The 26,322-nt window shown below is 32.2% G+C and overlaps 1 protein-coding gene across 4 annotated transcripts in view; it reads right to left on the bottom strand.

The window, feature by feature from the left end:
- Positions 1 to 4,423: 4,423 nt before the first annotated feature.
- LOC143205128 (uncharacterized) overlaps positions 4,424 to 26,322 on the bottom strand; it is a 163,939-nt gene continuing 142,040 nt past the window's right edge. For 2 of the 4 annotated variants that reach the window (XM_076418213.1, XM_076418214.1), the window contains 6 exons: positions 18,308 to 18,364; positions 11,763 to 11,878; positions 8,031 to 8,267; positions 7,888 to 7,947; positions 7,157 to 7,523; positions 4,424 to 5,514 (listed from right to left, as the gene is read on the bottom strand). In XM_076418213.1, coding sequence (XP_076274328.1) covers positions 4,964 to 5,514; positions 7,157 to 7,523; positions 7,888 to 7,947; positions 8,031 to 8,267; positions 11,763 to 11,878; positions 18,308 to 18,364 — 1,388 coding nt within the window. In that variant the 3' untranslated portion in view covers positions 4,424 to 4,963. Of the gene's footprint in view, positions 5,515 to 7,156; positions 7,524 to 7,887; positions 7,948 to 8,030; positions 8,268 to 11,762; positions 11,879 to 18,307; positions 18,365 to 22,953; positions 23,100 to 26,322 lie in introns of those variants that run through there. The other 2 variants (XM_076418215.1, XM_076418212.1) reach the window with 2 other exon arrangements.

The following is a 26,322-nucleotide window of genomic DNA, read 5'->3' as shown; positions in this document are numbered from 1 at the left end:
CAACTTGAAATAATTTTGAGAAAATAAAACAATATGTAATTATTTATCAATACTAAGTCGTAGTTATATCAATACTATAGTCGTCTTGTAAATTATTTGTATACTTGAAGTGTATAATATATACTCTGGAAACTAAATTAATTAACTTACTTAATTAACCTAAAATCTTACTTGAAACTCAAGTTCAAATTTTACTAAGAGAGTTACTCTATTATTTTAAGTTTATATATTATATCTAAGTTATTTCACTTTTTATAAACATTTAAAAAGGAAAAAGTATGGGTATGTTAATTATAGGTAAAATAGTGTCGAAAAGGTACAAAATAGAAGCACCCATTTATATTTATAATTATTCAATAATACATCTTGTCCTTCACTAAAAATACCTTCATTCTATTCTAATCTCTTCGATATGCAAAAACAGCATAGAAACCCCTGTCTCAATTTATTCAATAAAAGCAAAGAATGCAGTTCAAGTCGATATAAGCCTATGTATTGAATATCCACGTATACATTCATGGCTATATTCTCTTAACATTTCATGTTGTTCTTTATTTATTATGATTAAAATAAAATATTATTTTTTTAAAGTAGTGTAACAAGTCAATTCAAAAGTCTCCAGCCTGACACATAGATGACGCTACTAGAATTAAATCCATATGTTTTTAGTCAGCTCTGACCCTCAAAAGATGCGTGTATAAATTTGACAGCTGTTTATTAGTTTGTGAATTATAGCATTTTGAGTGAAGCAACTTTGGTTACTGTGAAAAAAATGGATAAAAAGGAATTTCGCGTATTGATAAAATATTGCTTTTTGAAGGAAAATAATACAGTTGAAGCAAAAACTTGGCTTGATGCCGAGTTTCCGGACACTGCTACAGGAAAATCAACCAACAAGGATTGGTATTCTAAGTTTAGACGTGGTGAAATGAGCACCGAAGACGGCGATCGCAGTGGACGCCCAAAAAAAGGTTGTTCCATCAACAGCGACTATTAAATAGCGTTATTGGACCGTTTGAAGGACGAAATCGGCCGCATTTGAAGAAAAAGAAAGTGCTGCTTCACCAAGACTGTGTACCGTGTCACAAGTCAGTGAAAACGATGGCAAAAATCCATCCATTCACCGTATTCTCCAGATCTGTTCACCAGCGACTATTTTCTGTTCTTAGATTTCAAGAAAATGCTCGCTGGGAAGAAATTTTCGTCGAATGAAGAGGTGATCGACGAAACTGAGGCCTATTTTGAAACAAAGCACAAATCGTACTACAAAAATGGTATCGAAAAGTTGGAGGGTCAGTGTGTCACCCTCGAAGGGAATTATGTTGAATAAAAGAATCTAATTTTGCCAGAAAAATGTGTTTTACTATGGTAGGTCGGGGATTTTTCAATTGACTTGTTATGTAAAGCTAAGATTGTGGCTTATATAACATACATCCTGTATTTTTGAACTCATTTACCGCTCCTTCAGCACTTGTAGCGTCACTTTCATGATGTTTTGTACTTGCCGAAATCAATTGGTTTATATTCTGCAAATTATATAAATGTTATATAGCATCCAATAGAACTTTAACAGCTAATTTGACTGTAATCATAGTAATATAATAAAAATAGTAATATTTTTAACAAGATTGGAACCCCAACCATTAGTGACGTCAACGTTTCGTAGCGCTTCTGATGGGTGTTGAAATGTTGTGATTTTATTTCTGGTAAAGTCTTAGTAATTCCACTTTTAATTTTAAAATAAATGTATTTGTAATAATCTCTCTATAGTATATTATTATTATAAATAAATATTTGCGTGATTCTTTTGTACAATCATCTAACCTATTCTTCTCAATAAATGCTTTTATTCTAAATATTCTAAATGAGAGGATAGGAAATGAAAATGCCACATATACGAATCGTTTTCTTTAATTAACGCTACTAGAATTAAATCCATATGTTTTTAGTCAGCTCTAACCCTCAAAAGATGCGTGTATAAATTTGACAGTTGTTTATTAGTTTGTGAATTATAGCATTTTGAGTGAAGCAACTTTGGTTACTGTGAAAAAAATGGATAAAAAGAAATTTCGCGCATTGATAAAATATTGCTTTTTGAAGGAAAATAATACAGTTGAAGCAAAAAATTGGCTTTATGCCGAGTTTCCGGACACTGTTACAGGAAAATCAACCAACAAGGATTGGTATTCTAAGTTTAGACGTGGTGAAATGAGCACCGAAGACGGCAATCGCAGTGGACGCCCAAAAGAGGTTGTTCCATCAACAGCGACTATTACATAGCGTTATTGGACTGTTTGAAGGACGAAATCGTCGAAAACCGGCCGCATTTGAAGAAAAAGAAAGTGCTGCTTCACCAAGACTGTGTACAGTGTCACAAGTCAGTGAAAACGATGGCAAAAATCCATCCATTCACCGTATTCTCCAGATCTATTCACCAGCGACTATTTTCTGTTCTTAGATTTCAAGAGAATTCTTGCTGGGAAGAAATTTTCATTGAATGAAGAGGTGATCTCCGAAACTGAGGCCTGTTTTGAAACAAAGGACAAATCGTACTACAAAAATGGTATCGAAAAGTTGGAGGGTCAGTGTGTCACCCTCGAAGGGAATTATGTTGAATAAAAGAATCTAATTTTGCCAGAAAAATGTGTTTTACTATGGTAGGTCGGGGATTTTTCAATTGACTTGTTATGTAAAGCTAAGATTGTGGCTTATATAACATACATCCTGTATTTTTGAACTCATTTACCGCTCCTTCAGCACTTGTAGCGTCACTTTCATGATGTTTTGTACTTGCCGAATATCAATTGGTTTATATTCTGCAAATTATATAAATGTTATATAGCATCCAATAGAACTTTAGCAGCTAATTTGACTGTAATCATAGTAATATAATAAAAATAGTAATATTTTTAACAAGATTGGAACCCCAACCATAAGTGACGTCAACGTTTCGTAGCGCTTCTGATGGGTGTTGAAATGTTGTGTTTTTATTTCTGGTAAAGTCTTAGTAATCCCACTTTTAATTTTAAAATAAATGTATTTGTAATATCTCTCTATAGTATATTATTATAATAAATAAATATTAGCGTGATTCTTTTTTACAATCTTCTCAATAAATGCTTTTATTCTAAATATTCTAAATGAGAGGATATGAAATGAAAATGCCACATATACGAATCGTTTTCTTTAATGAAAATAATGTACATGTTATTGCCTAGACCACTGTATATATTACACACTGGAAATAAAATTTAAACGATTTCGACATTCTCAACTCGCAAACGATTACCAATACAAAAATTTACTTTCGTTCGATATATCATTTGAAATTTCTCATAATTTTTGCAATGAAAGTAAAAATTGATTTGCGTTTTCGTTTTAAACTAGTACATACATATTTAGACATTATACATTATTAATTTTTGTTGTATACTTGTGTCTTAATGTTTTATCGTAACACATATGTATACTACACACATATACCTACTAGATCATCTATAAGTTGTAAGACGAGATTTTTTTACAACGTCATCGATGTCGAAAACATCGAATCGAAATTACAAAATAAATATGAACATACACTGTTGTCAAATTTCTTTAAAACACACTAATGTTAAGACATTGATATGACATTTTAATAGGGGGCGTTCACAGACTAACACTATATCTTACAGTATTAGGGATATGTAGGGATTTTTACAAGTTTCAAACAATCTGTGAACAACGCGCTTTTGTACAATCTATTTTACATTACATCGTTTATATTTCTATCAAACGAAAATGTCGAAAAAAACCAATGCTACCCCCTCCGAGGGACAGTATTGGTTTCTATTGATCACGAAAAATAAAACATGTAAATATATGTGTGCGATTTGAAACAATAAAAGAATCACATCAGAATGTTCCGATCAAGAAGTAAACATTTAAAATACATGTCAGTCTCTAACTTTTTATACACTTAAGTATACTGCTCTATAACTAACTCTCATGATATTATTGTTACCGTTAATATCAACAATTAAATTTATAGGAACTTTTAAAACTTTTCTAAATTGGTCCTCTTTTGTTTTAAAAAAAGACCTATTAGACATTTATGTACACCTTGTGTGCTAATTGCGTCCGGTCATATCTTCAAAGAGCTTTTGAAAATATAGCCGATAATATATCAACTTTTTACTGTTTTGTATAAATAATAATGAATGATTATGTACAAGGCATTGTTATAAATAACACGCAAAATCGACAAGAGACAAAAACTAAAAACTTAATATTGTGAGACCCTGTTGACAGATAAATGTCACTTGTCAATTTTTAACAAACGGTTTCTGGCGTAAGCCACTCGGCACGTTGATTTACGTTAGATACCATCACATCTATCTTAATGAAAAATATAAAAACTGTAAACACAAAAAGACAAGAGAAATAATATAAAATCTTTGTGATTTATTTTTATACATAGTAATGTACAGGTAATATAAAAAGGAATTGTTAAAAAGTTACGACTAATATAATTATTTGTACATAAGATATATAAGATATATATGTATAAAATTATGTTACAATAAAAGAAACGTTGCCTCGCTCTATTCGTAACTATACACATAATAAATACGATTTAAAAGGAATCATGTTCATAGTGTTTGTCTTCGTGAAGAAGTGAAGACTTGGTTATTTTTTTGTTTTCGGTAGCGGGTTCTAAAATTAGAAGCAGGTGATTCCACTAAATGACTAAAAGCTCGTCCTTTGGCTAAGGATCATCCTTCGCAGATTCGGGGAAGACGTTTCATGTTATGACCTCGCGGGCGACCATTCGTTCTTGCGGATTCCGCCGTTCCATACAAACGAGAACCAAATACTGACATTCACTCAGTCATTGCACATTGTCATCTTGACCTGATTTAGGGTCCAGCGCCCCTTTCCAAGACTAATCCATGAAGTGGTCGGCGAAGAACGTGACGTGGGGTCATTCTTGCTTCACCATCACGTTTGGATTGAAGTTTTGGTGGCTGGACGTCACCAGGGACAACGGGCTGCTGGCCAGGTTGTTCGCCAGGGCGTAGATGGGCGTGGTGCCGTTGCCGACGGAACACGGCGACCCCATAGCTGCTGGCGGAGGGTTGATTCGTTTCTCCTTCTGTCGTCGGTTGCAGAACCACACCCTCACCACCTCCTTTTCCATGCACAGACTGTCGGCCAGCATGGCGATCTCCTCGGAGGTGGGTTTGGGATTTTGGACGAAAGCTTTCTCCAGGGCAACGCGTACGCTCGTCTCTATCGAGGTTCGTTTCTTCCGTCTCCGGCCGATGGTCTCGGGTGTGGTGAGGGGATTGCTCAGCGCCCCGGGATTCGTCAGGGTGCTGTCGGCGTCCTCCAGCCATTTCTGCAGCAACGGCTTCAGCTTGCACATGTTCTTGAAGCTCAGATTCAGGGCTTCGAATCGCGAGATTGTCGTCTGCGAGAAATCGTTGCCGTACAGTTTTCCCATCGCCAGGCCAACATCTCCTTGAGTGAAACCTAGAAAGGACATTTATATTAATTTTTTGCGGTTATATCATATCACGATATTATTATTACAAACAAACCAAGTTTAAATATTTGCAATAGATTGAAGGTCGCTTGATCTTTTTACAAAAACATTAATAAGAGCCTAATTTTAGAATATCTTGTTTAGAAAACTTTTATATAGCAAGGCAGTCATTGAAAATATATTTTCAATAACTATCTGTGTTTATATTATGGCTAGGGTCATTATTCGAGTTTAGACTTTTGAAACAGATTTAGGGTCGCTTGAGTTTTTATAAACTTTAATAAAATGACCCAATTCTGAAATATTTTGTTTAGAAATAATTTCTGTAGCAGAATAGTCATTAACATAACATATTACTATGGTTTTAGCTGAAAATTACATAATGCGTATCATATCCTATGAAATTATGAATCTAAATATTGATATAATACATTTTGCGTATTTTCAGTAATTAAACCAATTGGGATCGTGACTGTATTTGAAAAATCCTTTCACAATAACCTAAAGTATTCACTATTTCTTAAAAATATATTATTTCTGCAGGAGAAACACGGTTTTTCCTATTTTACGATTAAAATTCGAATCAAAACCAAAACGGTGTTTTGCGTATTTATTATGAGCTTGTTAGCGGCCTTAAGACAAAATTAAAAATTTGTAATACAAAAATGGCGTTTACATATGAAACTCTTTGAAAAATATATCGATATATCTATAAAAATATATCTATATTTTCTAGATTACCGATTATTTGTTCATCAACCCAATGTCATCAGTGACATCAGTAGGGATGTCGAAAACTTATATTCTTTAGCCGATATTTTTGGTATTTTTTCAAACAAAAATTCCTTTCATTTCATTCAACTTCATTTAAGAACTAATCATATTTTTCAAAAGCCATTCAAGAAATATTCATTTCAAGAACATTATAAAAAATCTTTTATTGATTTTTAATAAACCTTTAATATTTAAATACATTTTGGTATTCAACTTAAAGGTTTACTATAAATAGCACTACTTTTTAAAATGTTTAGGGAATATGGATAAATTCTTGGGCCGATATATTTAGATTTTTTCTTAAAAATATCTATCTTATATTATCCATCTTTTATAAAATATCGATATTTTTCCTAATTGTTGCAAAATATCTATATTTTTTTCTCCGATATATCGATATATTTAAATTTAAATACAAACTTTTTGTGGTTGTTGATAACGGTGATCATCCCAATGGCAGTTCAGAATTGTCATAGGGAAATATTCAGAACCATTTAATTACAATAAGTAATATTAAATATAAACGAAAATAAATTTGGAAGGGTTATTTCCCATTTATATCTTTTGTATTATTTCCTATTAATTTTCGAAAGGCTGGGAACAATTGAAAGATTATTAAAATGAGTTTAAATAAAAATTATAAAATTGTAATTTCAATATCAAGTAATTTAATAGAATTGATGTAAATGTGAAACATGATACATTTATTCCTAAGTATTTATAATCTGTTTCCTACACAAAAAATATTGATAATAAACAAATTTCAAGTAATATTAATATGTTTGCTTAATGACTATATCGTTTCCAATAAAGTCTGTACGATAATTTTCTGGTTTAACCGTAAAAGTCATTTACCTAATTTTATTCTCCGTTGTTTGAACGTTTTCGCGAACTGTTCCAGTTCCTCCAGGTCAGTGGTCTCTTCCGGACTGGGCTCCATCAACCTAGACGGGGTCTTGAGATGTTGGGGGGTTAAACCGCCCGAACTGGGGGTGCTAGGGGTCAGCAAGCTGGCGGGTATGTTGTGGCTGTTGTTGGGAGGTGTAGTTTGGTTCTGACCCAGGTTCTGAGGAATCTGCGTGTTAGGAGGGATGGACGTGTTCAGGTTATGAGGGGAATGTTGCTGATGCGGCGATGCTTGTTGTTGATGGTGGTTTTGTTGCTGTTGTTGCGCTTTTTGCAGTTGTTGTAACTGTTGAGCGGCTTGCGCTATTTGTTGAACCTGAAAAAAAATGTCGGTCAGAGATGGTCCGTCGATCATAGGCCTCAGCATGCTCTACAACACTTATCTAGGGATATCATCATTCAAATTAGTGAAATTCTCGTTTATCTTTACTATTATAGTTAAAAACCGATATATCTGACCTATATATCACTAATATACATTTAATAAACATGTTTATAGTTTACAAGTGTTCATCGTTATCTGTTATCTCGATATTGAGATGACGGTACTCAGAATTGCGTGTCGTGTCAGTGTGTGTATAAGATGTAGTAACCATGCACTATAAATCTAATCGATTATGGGTTAGGACATTCATCACAAAAGGTGCATCACATAAAGAGAGATCATTCATGTCACACACCTGTATGGAATGAGGATTTCTAGTCGACAAACCCGACCTATGAAACCCCTGTAGAAAACCCTTTAAAAAAATAAATACCATGCTTTAGAACAATGTCAGACGCCTTCGCTGATAAGCGTCGCGTCGTCATCTCGCTTGCTTACCTGATTCTGCAGGAAGAACTGAGTTTGAGGATTCAGCGATTGTCCGGCCTGAAGCATCGAGAGTTGGAAATTCTGCGGATTCTGGAAGGCCTGCAGGCTGGTCAGCATTTGCAGGGGATTGCCGAAGATTCCGCCCAAGCTTCCGAGCGCCGCCAGCGCCGAACTCATTCCGGACGGTGAATTATTCAGCTGAGAGTTCGGGGACTGTATCCGCGATTGATCGGATTGACTAGTTACCTGGAGAAAAAGTTAAGAATTAATACCGTTCTCCCTCTTCCCGCGAGACGTCCACGATATCAAAAGGACCCGCTATTATGTTAACGCATACATACAAGAAATGTTCCCCTTTTAATAATGTCCGTAAACATCCGAGAGTTTCCCGAAGCAAAGCCCAAGGCGTAGCGGTTGTTTTATTGTTCGCGATTTCCCTCCTGAATTTAAACTTTTCGTAGCAGGAGCGACAGCAAAAGAACACATATCCCCAATGTCTGACGAGATTTATATATGTTTAGAAGGAAATTTTCATGATTCCGATCTCCACGGGGATATAGGAGGCGGAAAAACTTTAAAATTAATACGTTTTGATAAAAGTTGAGCGATAAAAATGGTTTTAATGTTATTCTTCTTTATTCTTCTTCTTTATTAGCTCTTATTCTTATAGATGATTATGTCCAGTTATCATTAACCTCATTATATTACAGGATAATATTTAAAAAGCTGGTTTGTGGTGTACTAAATCTTTTAAACATTATCTTGTACCTAAACTTTGGTAACTTCAAATAAAATCATCCGTAGAGTATTAATTAAACAAATATGAGTACACATATCCCCAATGTCTGACGAGATTTATATATGTTTTGAAGGGAATTTTCATGATTCCGATCTCCACGGGGATATAGGAGGCGGAAAAACTTTAAAATTAATACTTTTTAATACAAGTTGAGCGATAAAAATGGTTTTAATGTTACTCTTCTTTATTCTTCTTCTTTATTAGCTCTTATTCTTAAAGATGATTATGTCCAGTTATCATCAACCTCATTATATCACAGGATAATATTTAAAAAAAGCTGGTTTGTGGTGTACTAAATTTTTTAAACATTATTTTGTACCTACACTTTGGTAACTTAAAATAAAACCATCCGTAGAGTACTAATTAAACAAATATGAGAACACATATCCCCAATGTCTGACGAGATTTATATATGTTTAGAAGGGAATTTTCATGATTCCGATCTCCACGGGGATATAGGAGGCGGAAAAACTTTAAAATTAATACGTTTTTATATAAGTGGAACGATAAAAATGGTTTCAATCTTGCTCTTCTTTATTCTTCTTCTTTATTAGCTCTTATCCTTATAGATGATTATGTCCAGTTATCATTAACCTCATTATATTACAGGATAATATTTAAAAAAAAGGTGGTTTGTGGTGTACTAAATCTATTAAACATTATTTTGTACCTAAATTGTGGAAACTTAAAAGAAAACCATCCGTAGAGTACTAATTAAACAAATATGACTCAATATTTTACAAGATTTGCACTTAAGATATTTTTGTTATATTAATAATAACTATCAGAGATAATAAATATGAAAGTTAATAACAATATAATCGTTAATAATTTGCATATATTACAGGATAATAGTAAAAAAACTGGTGTATTGCCTTAGATCTTTTAAAAGTTATTTTGGGTTCAAACTTTGAAGTTTATTAAAATTATTAGCGAATAAAAACCACAATACATTATAAATTAGGTAAATATCACTCAATATTTAGAAGACTTGCGCTTAGAGGATATTATTGTTACACTAATAATAACTCTCAGAGAAAATGAATACAAAAGTTAATATATCATTAATAGCTTCTTATAAGACATGTTACTGGATAATATAAAAAAATGTTAGGTCTGTAGTACTTCAGATCTTTAAAAAGTTATTATGTGTTTAAACTTTGAAGTTTACTGAAATTAATATCGATTAAAAACCTCAATACAGTGTAAATTAGGCAAATATCACTCAATATTTAGAAGACTTGCGCTTAGAAGATATTATTGTTACACTAATAATAACTCTCAGAGAAAATAAATACAAAAGTTAATATATCATTAATAGCTTCTTATAAGACATGTTACTGGATAATATAAAAAAAATGTCAGGTCTGTAGTACTTCAGATCTTTAAAAAGTTATTATGTGTTTAAACTTTGAAGTTTACTGAAATTAATATCGATTAAAAACCTCAATACAGTGTAAATTAGGCAAATATCACTTAATATTTAGAAGACTTGCGCTTAGAAGATATTATTGTTACACTAATAATAACTCTCAGAGAAAATAAATACAAAAGTTAATATATCATTAATAGCTTCTTATAAGACATGTTACTGGATAATATAAAAAAATGTTAGGTCTGTAGTACTTCAGATCTTTAAAAAGTTATTATGTGTTTAAACTTTGAAGTTTACTGAAATTAATATCGATTAAAAACCTCAATACAGTGTAAATTAGGCAAATATCACTCAATATTTAGAAGACTTGCGCTTAGAAGATATTATTGTTACACTAATAATAACTCTCAGAGAAAATAAATACAAAAGTTAATATATCATTAATAGCTTCTTATAAGACATGTTACTGGATAATATAAAAAAAATGTCAGGTCTGTAGTACTTCAGATCTTTAAAAAGTTATTATGTGTTTAAACTTTGAAGTTTACTGAAATTAATATCGATTAAAAACCTCAATACAGTGTAAATTAGGCAAATATCACTTAATATTTAGAAGACTTGCGCTTAGAAGATATTATTGTTACACTAATAATAACTCTCAGAGAAAATAAATACAAAAGTTAATATATCATTAATAGCTTCTTATAAGACATGTTACTGGATAATATAAAAAAATGTCAGGTCTGTAGAATTTCAGATCTTTAAAAGGTTATTATGTGTTTAAACTTTGCAGTTTACTGAAATTAATATCGATTAGAAACCTCAATACAGTATAAATTAGGCAAATATCACAAACATATTGTGTTTCCCTACATAATCACTCTTAGTGAAGATAAATACGAAAGTATTTACAATTAATACTAGTATATAAGAGTTAATTATTTAAAGTATCTTAATTATACCCTTCTTTTTTAACAACAACTATTGGAAGGATTTTGTTCTTTACCAATAAGTAAGTAATTACTAATTAATAGTAAAAAATAATGCATATATGTAATATTTTGATAAAACTACTGATTATCACTATCATATATTCGATATTGGAAGACATTAAGACTGTTGACTATATATTTTTCTTTGAATAATAGAAAGATTATGTTTTCCACAATAAGTAAGGTTATGATATTATTTCAAAAAAAGTGGAATTTAAGAAATTGTTAAGGTTAATTAACGGACATGGGGACCAGAGAGATAACAGTTCGTACGGAATCCGACCTATTCGTTCTCATTACGATACGATTATTTCGAATTTAATGGTTGTTACGTTTATTTTTTATTTTAGGCCCACTCATCCTATAGAAAAAAGCCCGATTTTATGACGCGGCACATTTTTTTCCATCGAAAATACTGGCCAAGACTAATATTCAAATTATAATCACTTTGGATACGCATCGTTAATACTTTTTAAGTGCTTTTTTTTCGTTTACCAGTCCGTAATTAATAAAACAGACCATTTAGTATAAAACGAATTAAAAAAAGGGGGGCGGTTAATTTAAAGAGGACTTACCAGGTTTAACGCTCCGTCTTTTTCCGAGTCCACGGAACGATCGTCATGATTATCGAGGTGGGTATCACTGTTGATACTTTGCTCATCTCCGGTGAGATCCTGATTTTGATCGCCATCTGGAACAAGAGAAGAATAATTAACTGATCAATGAGTCCGATGCTCGTTAAAAAAGAACCAACCACAAGATATCGTATTATATAGTTTATCCAAAGTTTTTTTGTACATACGTTATCAAGATGTTTAATGTATTGCCTGTCGCAATTTTGAAATCGTTTAGAATCAGACATTATTTTTCTTCTCATTTTATTCTAGTTAAAAAGAGACACGATGCTGTCTGATAAGTTCGAAGTGTAACCGAACTAGCCTATCATAGTCGTCCGGTTGTCAAACGTATGCAAAATTCTTCAAGACAACAGTAATAAGAGGTTATAAACCGTCAAACGTTATTTTAATGCTTTGTTTCTTTTGATAAATTTCAAATCCCTGCTTATTATTACTCTGACTGAAAATTCCGAAGCCAGACAGAACAGATTCCGTCTCTCAATCAATTACTTTGAATAGGCCACCTCTTACCAGTAAAATTCGTTAGAGAGGTAAGCATTTTTACTGTTATATATAAAAATATTTTTAGCGTATTGCAGTCACACTGAATATTAGTATGGACATGGCCACTGAGATATCCCAAAAAATTAATAATATGATCTTGAATTCATTAAAAAGAAAACCGTCCTCACACGACGAGGTTGGCAAATCAAGATCAGTGTATAATAAAATGAAGGAAGACTATTAGTTCAAATTATGTACTTAGATGAGACATGGATATTTCAGAATGGGACCAATATATCCAACGGTTACGCATGGCAAGATGATAATAAAAATTGTGTTATGACAACAAAAGTTGATGGAGAAAGATAAATGTTGGAATAACAATTGATTAGGTTTTATTGGTCATGCCATTTAATAATAATTCATTGCAGAGGTATTCTACTTCGTGGTGGAAACAGGAATGATTAATAACACCTTCAGTTTGGATGAACTTGATAAGGTACATTGAAGAAGAAATTGACAAATGATGGAATTGACAAACAGTATTTTCGTTTAGTTATTTTATTTAGATTAGAATTTTGTTGTATGTCAAAACCAAACTGAACTGAAACTCAGAGTTGATACGGTAACATTGCCACGTTTTGTCGTCACAAATTTAGATGACGTATGTACAAAATAATTTTGGATAGACTATATATATCCGACGGATTAGGATTGAATTTTTCGCTCTAATACGTCAATGCCCATTGTTCATCGCCTACATTTAACACCCCTTCCGGGGAATCGGTTAAAAATTCACCCCCCGAATGTCATTTGATCGTAACGAAACGTCCGATGATTGATTGACCAGCGAAATCGGTTTCGAAAAAAAAAAAGAAGCGGAAGTAAACTCGCGAAAAAATCATATTGTTCGCAGATTAATGAGATTTTAAGTTGAATATTACGTTAGGAATCGTTTTTTCGGTAGTCGAAACTAGATATGTTAGACCCTAACCTATTATAATAAAAAAGGGGGCCGACACGTGCTGCCTTTAGACCAAACACGTGTCGGTTTTCTTTAAATTATTAAACATCATCGTTTATTGGATGTTGATTTCAAAGGGGTGTGGTGACTAGAAAGCGGACGAATTAACCCCCTCCACTATTATCAAAGGATTGAACGTGGTTTTCTCAACATTTCAACGAGAAAAACTTGCGGGTTTATAAAAAAGGAAGCTGTTTTATCATTCCATGCAGTCCCGGTCATCTAATTTAAATAATTTCCCTTCGTTCCTAACAAACAGACCGAACAAATCAGAATATTACAACCCCTTTAGGGTCTATAGACTCGCTATTTGAATTTTAAAAGACGGAAAGGTCGAAATTCGATGAAGCTGAAACATAACCTTATTGGTATTTGTTTTCTTTTAAGAAATACTGAAAATATCGACAAAAGGGAATGGAGTTTTATACCGAACTATGACTGGTGATAATATAAAGTAGTTTTTATATTTGTTAAAGGAATTTTTGTCTCTAGGATGGCACAACTAATGTGTTTTGCTAATTTTTGCAATCGAACAAAGATTTTGTTAAACATTTTGAAAATAATACGAAATATCGAGATTCACAGTGGTTCACACAAGATTTGCATTTGATTGAAGACTGCAAAGAAGGAAGTTTTTAACTTTAAACTCATTAGTGATGTGAATGAAGAGTACGAGAAACGGTTTCATCAGGATATAAGATTGATGGAGAATTGATACTTGGGACGATAGAAAATCAACATAATGTTTGATTACTGTGGATCACTTCACAGATAAAAATTATGCCAAAAACTTTACAAAGAAACTTGTAATCAAATTTAATTTTAAGTAAATTGATTTAAAAAATATTTACAAACACAAACAATAGTTATGAAGACTGCAAAAGAAAGAGAATTTCAATTTTAAACATATAACATAGTAGCTCATATGATAGACATGTTCAAAACTCTTGGTTGTCTCATGAGCATTAAAATCCTTTTCTTGTATAACTCTCCTGAAAATTGGCGACGTGTGTGAAGAGCAAAAGGAACGAGATGGATCAACTAAATAAGTTATTACCCTAGGTCATTTCGGAGAAAAAAATTTTATGGAGAAACATAAAATGCAGATTGATTTTAGGAAAATTGATTTAAAAAATATTTACAAACACAAACAATAATTATGAAGATTGCAAAACAAAGAGATTTTCAATTTTAAACATATAACATAGTAGCTCATATGATAGACATGTTCAAAACTCTTGGTTGTTTCAAGAGTATTAAAATCCTTTTCTTGTATAACTCTACTGAAACTTTGGCGACGTGTGTGAAGAGCAAGAGGAACAAGACGCATCAACTAAATAAGTTATTACCCTAGGTCATTTCAGAGAAAAAAATTTTATGGAGAAACATAAAATGCAGATTGATTTTAGGAAAATTGATTTAAAAAATACAAACACAAACAATAATTATGAAGATTGCAAAACAAAGAGATTTTCAATTTTAAACATATAACATAGTAGCTCATATGATAGACATGTTCAAAACTCTTGGTTGTTTCAAGAGTATTAAAATCCTTTTCTTGTATAACTCTACTGAAACTTTGGCGACGTGTGTGAAGACCAAGAGGAACAAGACGCATCAACTAAATAAGTTATTACCCTAGGTCATTTCAGAGAAAAAAACTTTATGGAGAAACATAAAATGCAGACTGACTTTAGGCAAATTGATTTAAAAAATATTTACAAACACAAACAATAGTTATGAAGATTGCAAAACAAAGAGATTTTCAATTTTAAATATATAACATAGTAGCTCATATGATAGACATGTTCAAAACTCTTGGTTGTTTCAAGAGTATTAAAATCCTTTTCTTGTATAACTCTACTGAAACTTTGGCGACGTGTGTGAAGAGCAAGAGGAACAAGACGCATCAACTAAATAAGTTATTACCCTAGGTCATTTCAGAGAAAAAAACTTTATGGAGAAACATAAAATGCAGATTGATTTTAGGCAAATTGATTTAAAAAATATTTACAAACACAAACAATAATTATGAAGATTGCAAAACAAAGAGATTTTCGATTTTAAATATATAACATAGTAGCTCATATGATAGACATGTTCAAAACTCTTGGTTGTCTCATGAGCATTAAAATCCTTTTGTTGTACAACTATCCTGAAAATTGGCGACGTGTGTGAAGAGCAAAAGGAACGAGATGGATCAACTAAATAAGTTATTACCCTAGGTCATTTCAGAGAAAAAACTTTATGGAGAAACATAAAATCCAGATTGATTTTAGGCAAATTGATTTAAAAAATATTTACCAACACAAGCAATAGTTATGAAGATTGCAGACAAAGAGATTTTCGATTTTAAACATATCGTAGCTGATAGACATATTCAAAAGACTTATTTGTCTCATGAGCATTAAAATCCTTTTCTTGTATAACTCTCCTGAAAATTTGGTGAAGTGTGTAAGGAGCAGAAGGAATAAGAAGGATCAACATAATGGGCTACAGATCATTTCAGAGAGAAAAAAATTTCGAAACCACATTTAAATTTAAGTATATTGCTTCGAAAGGTCTCCACAAACATTTTTTAGTAATTTTTAATATGAAAATAAGTTCCATCTGAGCACTAAAATATCATATCTTAGCTTGAGGGTAGAAATCCTCACAACTTTCGGACCCTCCGTAAATGTAAAAATCCAGTTGGTGTGAAATTTTCACTCCAGGATTTTAAGAAGGGTCTTATCACGTCGTTATTTGCTTTATCAATGCCCATGCAAGACTTAACATGCTTAAGGAAGTCCATGCGGAAAATTGCTAGACATATTTTCCACGTTATTGTGTACATTTTCATGGAGTCTCCGCACCGCGAGATAATTTCCTTGAAAAATTGCAAAGCTACTTGAACAACAAGCTTAAAATATATAGATAAACAATAATTTATCGCGAGTAAACATGGGTAATTACAATTACCCGTCCGAATGAATTTTAATCTTTTGACTTTGGTTCTAAGTTCAGGCGTTTCGCTGATATTCAAGCCGTTATTTTAGAGTGTTCGAAGGGTCACCAAAAAACCGTTTTAAAATCGATCGGCGTGGCAAAATGGCGCGTGTCATCGGGAGGGGATTTAACCCGTAGGGGCCCGTGCTTGATTTTTGATTAAGAGAAATCACCATTGGCGCTCGTGGTTACCTTTCCATAGAGATTAGGGTTAACTCCCTATTTATAGCGGCGACAACGTCGTCTGTCGGAGCTGCATGACGGCTCCGTCATCAATCTCTTTAATAACATGGCGGTTTTAAATTCCGAGTCTCCCTCGGGATGACTGGGATAGTGTAAACAAGACGGATTTCATTTTTGAATATATTAGCATGCCTTTTAGATTCTTTTTGTTATTAAATTTATGACGGCATGGGGAATATAATTTTAATTTTTCTGGTAATACTAATTGGTGGTTTCTCATGCTAAATCTTAAGACTTAGTAAACTTTTGCTTGTTCCCAGTGAGAGTTATTGAATTAATTTGTTGGTTACGAATTAAATCTTATTTTACAGCTAACAGTCCGTACAATATTCTAAATATAAAGCTAGAGTCGTTCGCTTAAAAGTTGTTAAATAAATAAAATGAGATTTAGTGATAAAATTTATTAAAGGTTCACTAAAACACAACTCTAAACAATTTATTGTTGACATTTCTTGTCATACTCTTTGGGTTTTCGAAGGAAGAATTAGTTGTTTCTGATGGTTTGTTTTGACCAAATCCAATGGTATAAAATCAGAGAAAATGAACTGAAATCCCATTATTTTTTACTAATCTGCTAATATTAGTTTATAATATTATTGAAAAAATCTACAAATGTAAAAAAGTATGCTCAGCTATATTCTTATAGCTATATATATATATATATATATATATATATATATATATATATATATATATATATATATATATATAACCAGAATGTTTAGAGTCAAACAAGAAGAAGTTTATACTATAATAAAAGAAGCTAAAGCAAGTGTACAAGGAAGTGTACTAGGACCAATACTTTATCTACACTACACTTGTGATATACCACAAATGGAGAATATTCCGATGGCTAGATTTGCTGATCATACTGCGATTATAGCTGTCGGAGGCAATAGTGAAGAAGCCTCACGAAAATTACAACATGCAAGTGATAATATAAATAATTGGACACAAGCTTGGAAAATAAGAATTAATGAAAGTAATTCTGTACATGGGCAGTTCACCTATAAACACACCGTACAAGCACCAATGACATTAAATAATATTACCATTCCATACAGCAATAATGCTAAATATCTCGGAATGAATCTTGATGCAAAACTTCGCTGGAAGGAACATATAAAGAAGAAGAGAAAAGAACTGGAATTGAAATATAGGAAAATGTACTGGCTAATTGGATGAAAATCACAATTATCAGTACATAATAAATTGCTATTACATAAGCAAATACTGAAACCTATATGGACAAACGGAGTTCAATTATGGGGATGTTCTGCAAAAAATAACAGAAATAAAATACAATTTTTTTAGAACAAAGTCCTGAGAGGTATTGTGGGAGCACCCAAAGGACTGATTATCTACATCGAGACCTTCAGATAAACACAGTCAGTTAAAAAATCAAGCGAATTGCAAGGGGCCATGAGGAAAGACTCCATTCTCATGAAAATATTGAATATTGCATTGCAGCTTCTGTATACCACCAGAACAGGACACAGACTCAAAAGAATCAAACCATCTGATCTTGTGTAGTGTTGTGTAGTGAGGTGCATATAATATAGCAGTAACATGTTTAAATATTATTTCACCAAAGACTGAGATAGGGCCGATGAGTCCTCCTAGTTATATACCTAGATTTAAGTTACCACAAAGATAAATTATAGTTTAGTCGGAAGTGACTAGTAACAATGTAATAATTTAAAAAAAAGTTTATTATATTTAAAATAAAAATTCAAATACTTACCGTCATTGGACAATGGAGTAGGTGGTTTGTCGATTTTAAGTAAATGCTTTGGTTCAACTGAAAAAGAAATAAATATCATTGGATTTATGATTCATCCCAAATTACGAAATACTCATATTTCATTAATAAGTGTATTCAGAAATGTTTGAATTACAAACATAAAACAGAAAACATATCGTAAACACATTGGCGGTCGGTTTTCTTTTGATGATAAGGAATATGCCGCATTTTAATTCTAATTTAAACTTTTACAGGTAATGTTATCAGTTATTAGTAATATTTATGACTCGCATTAGTTTATAGATCTGGGCGGTACACCCTATTCCAATAATAACAATGCGGTTTTCTATTACAAATCAATTCCGTTCGGTTCTGTATAAACACGCAACATTTTCACATGCAAATATCAATCGGTTTTTACTAATCAGAAGTCGGAAGTGATTATTGATTCAACGTAAGGGTTGGATTGTGACTTCCGGACACATACTGGAGAGAAAACAATGTTGTTTTTCTGTTCCTAACTAACAAAACGACAAATTTGAGTTTATTCATTAAAAAAAATGGATTTAAATACTAATGTAACGCATTGGTCTATTGGTGTATTAAGAATATTCTAAAACCGATAAGGGTCTATGGAATCCAGTCGTGTGAAGCTTCAGCGAAAAGTAACATATATAAAATATACAAGCTCCACACTTACGTTAACAGTGAAGTAACATATTGCAAGTCTTGGATAACAGTGGAGCAGGACACAGACTCAAAAGCATCAAACCATTTGATCTTGTAACATCGTGATGTATATTTAACAGAAAAACAGCAGTATTATTTAATACACCAACATTATTGCTATAGACACTAAGAAAGGAGAAATGGCTTCCCCTAGAGGTATAATTAAAAAAGGTAGGTACATCCAGTCCAGCTCTAACCGATGTTTTTATTCTTTATCACTTCTTGATTTCAACTAAAACTTTCTGTAGAGCATTGTTTTGGTGTCTGCAAAACTGCCAGTGGTCACAAGGACTATACAGTTGGTGTAAAACAGTACAATTCATTTAATTTCATCATGGTTTCACTCAGAATATCTTCTTTATCAATTTTCAATATCTTCTTCTTTCTGTAAAATCATAAACTGCAGAAATATGTCATTTTTGTCTCAGTTCTGAAGATTCGAGGTTTAATCTTAGACATATTCATAATGTTCTTGAGAGGATTTTTTAAATTTAAATTATTTTAAAGAGCTTCAGTGACGCGGCATCTAAAAATGATGCTTTAAACGTTTTTTTTCTCTCGAAACTATGAAGTATTGTCCATCGATAGTCGCTACTTTTCCTCATCTTTCAGACAATTTACGGATTCCATCTCGAGAGAAAGATGTATCTTTTGATGATATCGATTCATTTTTTTGTATCTTCGTAAGAAGTGAAGTGCTTCTCAGATAGGTCGCGACTGATATGTTGAAACCACTTCCCATTTTAATCCTTCCAAGTATATTTTCGCCGGTTCGGAACATGTGATAGAGCGTTGTCATGCTGCAGAATAACGTTGTTGTGTTTTAGCTCGTATTCTGACGGTTTTTCGCGCAGTGTTCGACTCAAACGTATCATTTGTAGTCGATAGCGATCCCCATTTATAATTTCTTCGAGTAGTACCTCCAAAACCTCCACTATAAGTTTTTTTTTGGTTACCCACATCGCTCTTTGTACTCGGTATCAAAATAACCATTTTTAAAACATCCAAATATGGATCCATGGTGCCATCAGCTTCACCCAGCATTCGATGACCTTTGGATTCGAATTAAAAAAGGTCAAACTTCCAATAAAGGCTATTGACTCGGTACCAATTCAGACATTTTCAACTCCCTGAAAGAAGTATTGGTCACACTTCGACGAAATTACTGATACTGAAAAGTGTCAGTATGAAAAGGGTTAAAATTTTACTCTTTTCGATTGAATATACAGCAACACCATCTGTTGTAAATTGATTTTTAGTCACCAGAGCAATCCAGATATACTCCTGTCTTGTTAAAACAGAACAAACTTTGAATTTTTACAAAATTTGGAAATTTATTTTAACAAAAAAAAACAGCTGCAATTTAGAAAAAAAATGTTTGTTCTTCTCTAGATTATTTTCGTTTGGTTTCGAATTCAACGGTTTTGTTGGTAGCGAGGTTGCAATCGTGTAAATGAGGGGGATGCATTTTTTCTAAACCCCCCATTTCATAATCTTAAAATTTTTTAAAATTTTTGTCATGGATTTCCTTAAAAATGCAAAAATTAGTAAAAATATTGTGTTTTTTTTACAGAGGTTTTTGGCAAAAGATGGAACAAAAAAATGTTATCAACGTTACTTGCCGGTGCCGGTCACATTATGTTAATGGCGGTCTGGATGAAGGGGAACCAGTTCTATTAAAAACTACGCGAATTGATGGTGTTTTATTTATGAATACGGAGACATAAGAAGGACCATTTGCGGGAGAAATGTCCATCTCCGGGCGTTCCGGGTAGTTTACTCCTTACGGCTCCCGCAGGAATACTGACCCCAGGCTATTATTTCCCACCCCTGAGGACCCTGGCTTTTGCATATATCCTACTTTATACACGTCCTTAGTTTCTCGCCTTTAACGCTATATTTCCCGGTCCCCATCCTCGTTTCTTATCGCCGTACGTGAACCATACGGGGACCAAGAAGTTACCGGGCCAAAAAGTGTAACTGATATTATTAATGGAACCGAACGACAAAGACAAAGAGCAGCGCCGTATCGAGAGCAATCAACCAAATCGTCTGGGAGAAAATAAATTTCGGCAATTAATAATAATTGCAATTAAACGGGGGTAGGGCGAGGCAGCGATGGTAAAAAATTAATTGTTTCAAACAGAAGCAATAATATCGGGTAATTGGATTGGAGAGGATGGATTGGTCCAATAATTTACCGGCCGAATCAAATGCAGCATCGCAATTAAATCGTCATCGTCATAACCGAGATGATATTTCCTCCGTTCGGTTTTTGTTGTTCCCGATCATTCCGTCCTATTAGACGTATGATTTGTCACTAAACACAATGATTTGTCATTATAGGGTTATTAGTCGGTATTTCTAGCACAGATTTGATGGAAAAAGTATTTGTTCGAACTAGTTTTATAACAGATAAAGTTGTTTTTAAAACAAACAAATATGTAGACATTGAGACACGCTCAGGTGGAAAGAATATGTTAGAAAGAAAGGACAAGAACCTGGTAGGGAGCTCAGAAATATGTTGGTTGCTTGAACAACAAACCGCGTTATCACTTCATAGTAAATTGTTATTTTATAAACACCAAATGAGTACTACAACTCTTCAACAACAGTTGAAGGGACCAACAAAAATTAGTACTATAGGTATCTATGTCTGAAACTGTGCGATGTCGCGATATTTATGGTGAGGTCTCAAATATTAGATCTTAAGTTTTGTAAGAGTTTTACCAAACATATTTTCGTAAATGTCGAATAAAAATCAATACCATATGAAAAATTATCGCAAATTATTTTTTAGACCCAAAAAAACACGATATTTACCTTACTTATCGTTAATTTCTTCTAATCTCCGTTATTAATATTTAATGACATTTTAAGGCCATCCAAAATGTTGTTCGTAATTTTATGAAACTAGGAATACTTTAGACTGGTTTTAGCTGGCTATATTTTCAAAAATTATTTTGTAAAAGTGTCGAGTAAAAATCAATACATAAAGAAATTACCACAACATCTTTTTTTAAACCCAGAAATCACTATAACATTTATTTTGTTTATTGTTAACTTCTTCGTCTTCACGATACATAATTTAATGACATTTTAACAAAGTTCAAAATATTGTTCATAAATTTATGAAAATAGCAGTTAGTTAATTATTCCAGACTGATTGAGATATTGGTTTAATTAAAATCGATTGGTGTAACGATTTTAATATTACTAATTAAAACAAAGACTGAAAGAGCATGGAAAAGCAAAATAGAATATTAAAAATGAACAAAATCGTCATGAAATCGGTTTAAAGATAAATTAATTCAATGATAATTTTTACTAGTCAGAGTTTTTAGACAATTTTGATTGAGAAATACCAAACTTTCTCTCTAAACTATGGGATATTAATCCTAAATACTTTAAACAGTGTGAATTATAAAAAAATATTTAAAATATTGTAACAATTTCTATTAATCATATTTTATATAGAAGTTCATATTATTATTCTACAATAATATGAATTTTTAATAAAAATATTATCTTTCATATAGCATTGAACTTAATTATTTTAACAATTTTTTGTACAGATCTGATTTAATTGATATAAAAATTAATAGTCATGTAAAAACAAAGTATCAATAACTAGAATGGTTTAATTTTTTTAAATTAATTAATTATATAACCCTGCAATTTGGATTTAAATACGATAAAAAAAACAATAGACAAAATATCACTAAAAAAAGTTCCGTTGTACTTCTGATATTCTTGGGGACATATCGGAACTATTTCATCAAAATTAATCAGTTGGCAAAATTTCGATAGCTAAATGTACCGATTAAAATAAAATACCACTTGATGAATGAGACAAAAAAGTTATCGCCGACAATTAGATTTTTAAGTACATCTTCAAATGTCACAGTCACACTTACCATAAGAAAACGCGTTAAAATTGGACACAGGCATATTCTCAAAACCAAAATAATTATAATAATTTTTGTGAGCCATACCGTGTGACAACATTGATGTCATGTTGATATACTGAAGATAATCATTCAACCGTATATTTTAAATAAATATATTTACTATACGTCTGTTATCAATAGATAATTAAACAATTTTGAGAATATCGATAACAAACAGGCGAAGGTATACCAATGGCGTAGTGCAGGTGGAGAGATATAATAATCCAAGATTTTCTTATTAATAGAATTTGTACGGAATTATGAATATACACATACCTTTGGATATTTCAGATTACGTGTAAAAAAAGCGTGGTTATCAACTGATCGAAGAAGACACTGACACCAATTAATACTATGCTGAATAAAAGGAGATTTTTAAACATTTTGATCGAGTTTTTAATCGAGGAACAGTCTCGCTGAAGTGATACGGGAAACTGGCCAGGAAAACAGCCACTGGCCAAACATTTCTTCACCATATCAGTCTTAATGTCATGCACCCTTACATATAACACCCACAGCGTTAGTAGTGAGCCCTTCTCCTTGAAACCCATAAAGTTTTCGATAATTTCCACGACCGTGGATCTTTTGGAGGCTCGCCAAACGATTTCGAGCCACTCGAAGTTGTTTTTAGCCTGACGTAACTAGCCTGAACCGTTAAAATAAACCGATTATCAATCTAACCGTGAGTAGGTGACCGGTTCTCGTAGAATGTCTCAAAGTGCGTCATCGTTATTGGTCGATCTGTTCATCTATGAATATTCCCCATCGTGCATAGCCGCTTCTGAATATTTAACGAAGCCAGATGGATAGTTGTGGTTATGTGGAAGAGGTCGCGGACGTAATTATTTATCCTCCTCCAAAAACTAGGAAGCGATGGCGCGAGATGACTCTCGATACGATATAATTGATGTTTTATTTTTAAATTACGATAAATCGTCTATTGGAGTGGATCCAGTTATAGAACTAATTCAGCGGACTAAAAATAAAATATACGATTTATCGGAAACTTTGGATGGCGAAAGCTGGCTTTTTAAGTCGTGATGCTTACATCGATGTAAATAATTAAAAAATTATTAATTATTCCTATATTATGGTCTTGGATTTTTTGTCGTCTCAACAAATATGCTTAGTAAGAAAAACAAAGTGCTTCACGCTAAGTATCTATTAATGTAGATAGGTATATTGTTGTGTTAAGAGTCAATTGTTTTTAAAAATAGATCGGGACATTTATATGAAAGTAGAATGAAATGAAGTGTCACAATATTCATAAAATATTATTATATATTTTTTTAATAGATTTTTTCCTAAAAACAGAGATGACGCGTTTGTGTAAAATAATCAGTTTTTTTTTTGGCTAGATCAATATTTACATATTCACAATGTACCGGGGCTATCAATTACTTTTAACGTTAAAAAGAGTGACTATATTACGTATTATGTTATTGTGTATTGGATAGTACATTTATATCAATTATTTGTCTTTAGTGATGTTTTATCCTCTTGAAAGTCCCCGAATAATGAATAAACAAGATCACTTCCGACAAGGTTTGCTTATCTCGTTCTATTCGAAGAAATTTTAGAAAGTATTAAATATTGTTGAGAACTAATGGTAAAGATAAACTAGAAGTTATGGGAGGTTTAAGCTTGACGAAATCATCATGAATGGTAAACATTTGTTGTTTTTCTGATGTGGAACTCAAACTATCAGAAAAATGAGAAGGGTAGTGGTTAATAATTGATAAAATTACAGAAATAATTATGTATAAAAACAAGCTAAACGAAAAGTAACTTTAAAAGAACTTTTACGGAATTTTAAATGTTCTCCATTATTGAGGTTAAGGAACAGGAGGTACTGGAAGCTTAAGTTTGACGAAACCACCATGAATGATAATCGTATCTTGTGAATATATTGTATACACATTTTCATGGTTCATTGTAAGGAATCTGGTTGATTTTCTGACATGAATTTCATATATACTTAGAAAGATGAGAGCAAGTTGTTGGATAGTACTTCGAAAATTGAAAATGTATAAAAATAGAACTTTAAACTTTTAGATATGGTTTGGATTATATCTGACGAATATGACATCTCGTAGTGTATGAACTTCAGAACCAATACCAAATCTCGTCTCTGTGGACAGTTTGCGTTCTAGCAATGTAGCTTTCCTATTTTTGAAGTCTCTGTCATCTAAAGTACCCATAATATATTGATCCATGCCTTTTTCAGAGCCGCTCATTCAGTAGTTAGTGATCGGAACTGGGTACTGCGGATATTATGCATGATACCAATGAATATGCTTTTAATTTTGAAACACATCTTGCTGTAGCACGTTCCACATCCAAAACACCAAAAAAAAACTAATATGGTATGTTCTAATTGAGCTTCTCCAATAGTGATTTGGCGATTATTCCTAACCAATTCTTCCGACTATTTTTACTATCTCATTGTTTCTCGATATGCTAATACTTATTAGGATTAGTAGTAACTGGCTAGCTCACACTGACACAGAACCAAAACTATATTTTTACATTTCCACACTTTTTATATACCTCTCGTATTCCGAGTATGTATTAATGGAATTCTATAAATTCCATAGTATGTTGAAAAAAGTAATTTTAACGTAAAATGATAATTCGTATTATCCATATATATTAAATTAAATCCGGACGACATATCGAAACTCTCAAAATATTACAACAATAACGTATAAACGCGTCCAATAAACGAGAAGATCATCAGGAAAATGGGGAATATAAAGGTTATAATCCAATGCCGTGATAAATAACAAGAATTAATAAAGATGGACGTCTCGTAAAGAGAAAGAAAAGTATATAATCTAATATTAAAGCACTAAATAATGGCGAATGTACAGTAAACGTCTCAAACTTTGATAATTAAATTAATAAATGTTTCAAAGTTTCACATTCTGCGCCTTTATGGAAGGCTTTAATGCCTTTTTGATAAATTGGCACTTATTAATATAGATAGGAAGAGTGGCCATCTCGTATCGCGAGTAGAGAAATCATTCTTTTGTTATTCGAAGCCGTCAGTTCGAATAATAACTCTTCAGAAAAATCTACGAAAGAATATTAATAAGACTACGCGTATTTTTATCAATTGATTCCTAAATCCCGCTATCTTATTATCTTAATACATTTATAATATTATTAATATATAATTTAATTTGTAATATATTACAGGAAAGCTGTATAGCCGCTAAGAAAAAAATTATCTTAAAATATCTTTATGGAGCGTTATTTACATAGTACTAAAACACGTTTCAAAACAGATAACACAGGTGTTTATATTAAAAGCAAATAAGTTTGATCTGAATT

This window comes from Rhynchophorus ferrugineus, unplaced genomic scaffold (assembly GCF_030347505.1).
Source record: "Rhynchophorus ferrugineus isolate W39M unplaced genomic scaffold, kcgeb_rfMv2 rfM11, whole genome shotgun sequence".
NCBI classification, from domain to species: Eukaryota; Metazoa; Arthropoda; class Insecta; order Coleoptera; family Curculionidae; genus Rhynchophorus; species Rhynchophorus ferrugineus.
Note: the sequence above shows the minus strand (reverse complement) of the source record. Positions and strands in the feature narration are given on the sequence as shown.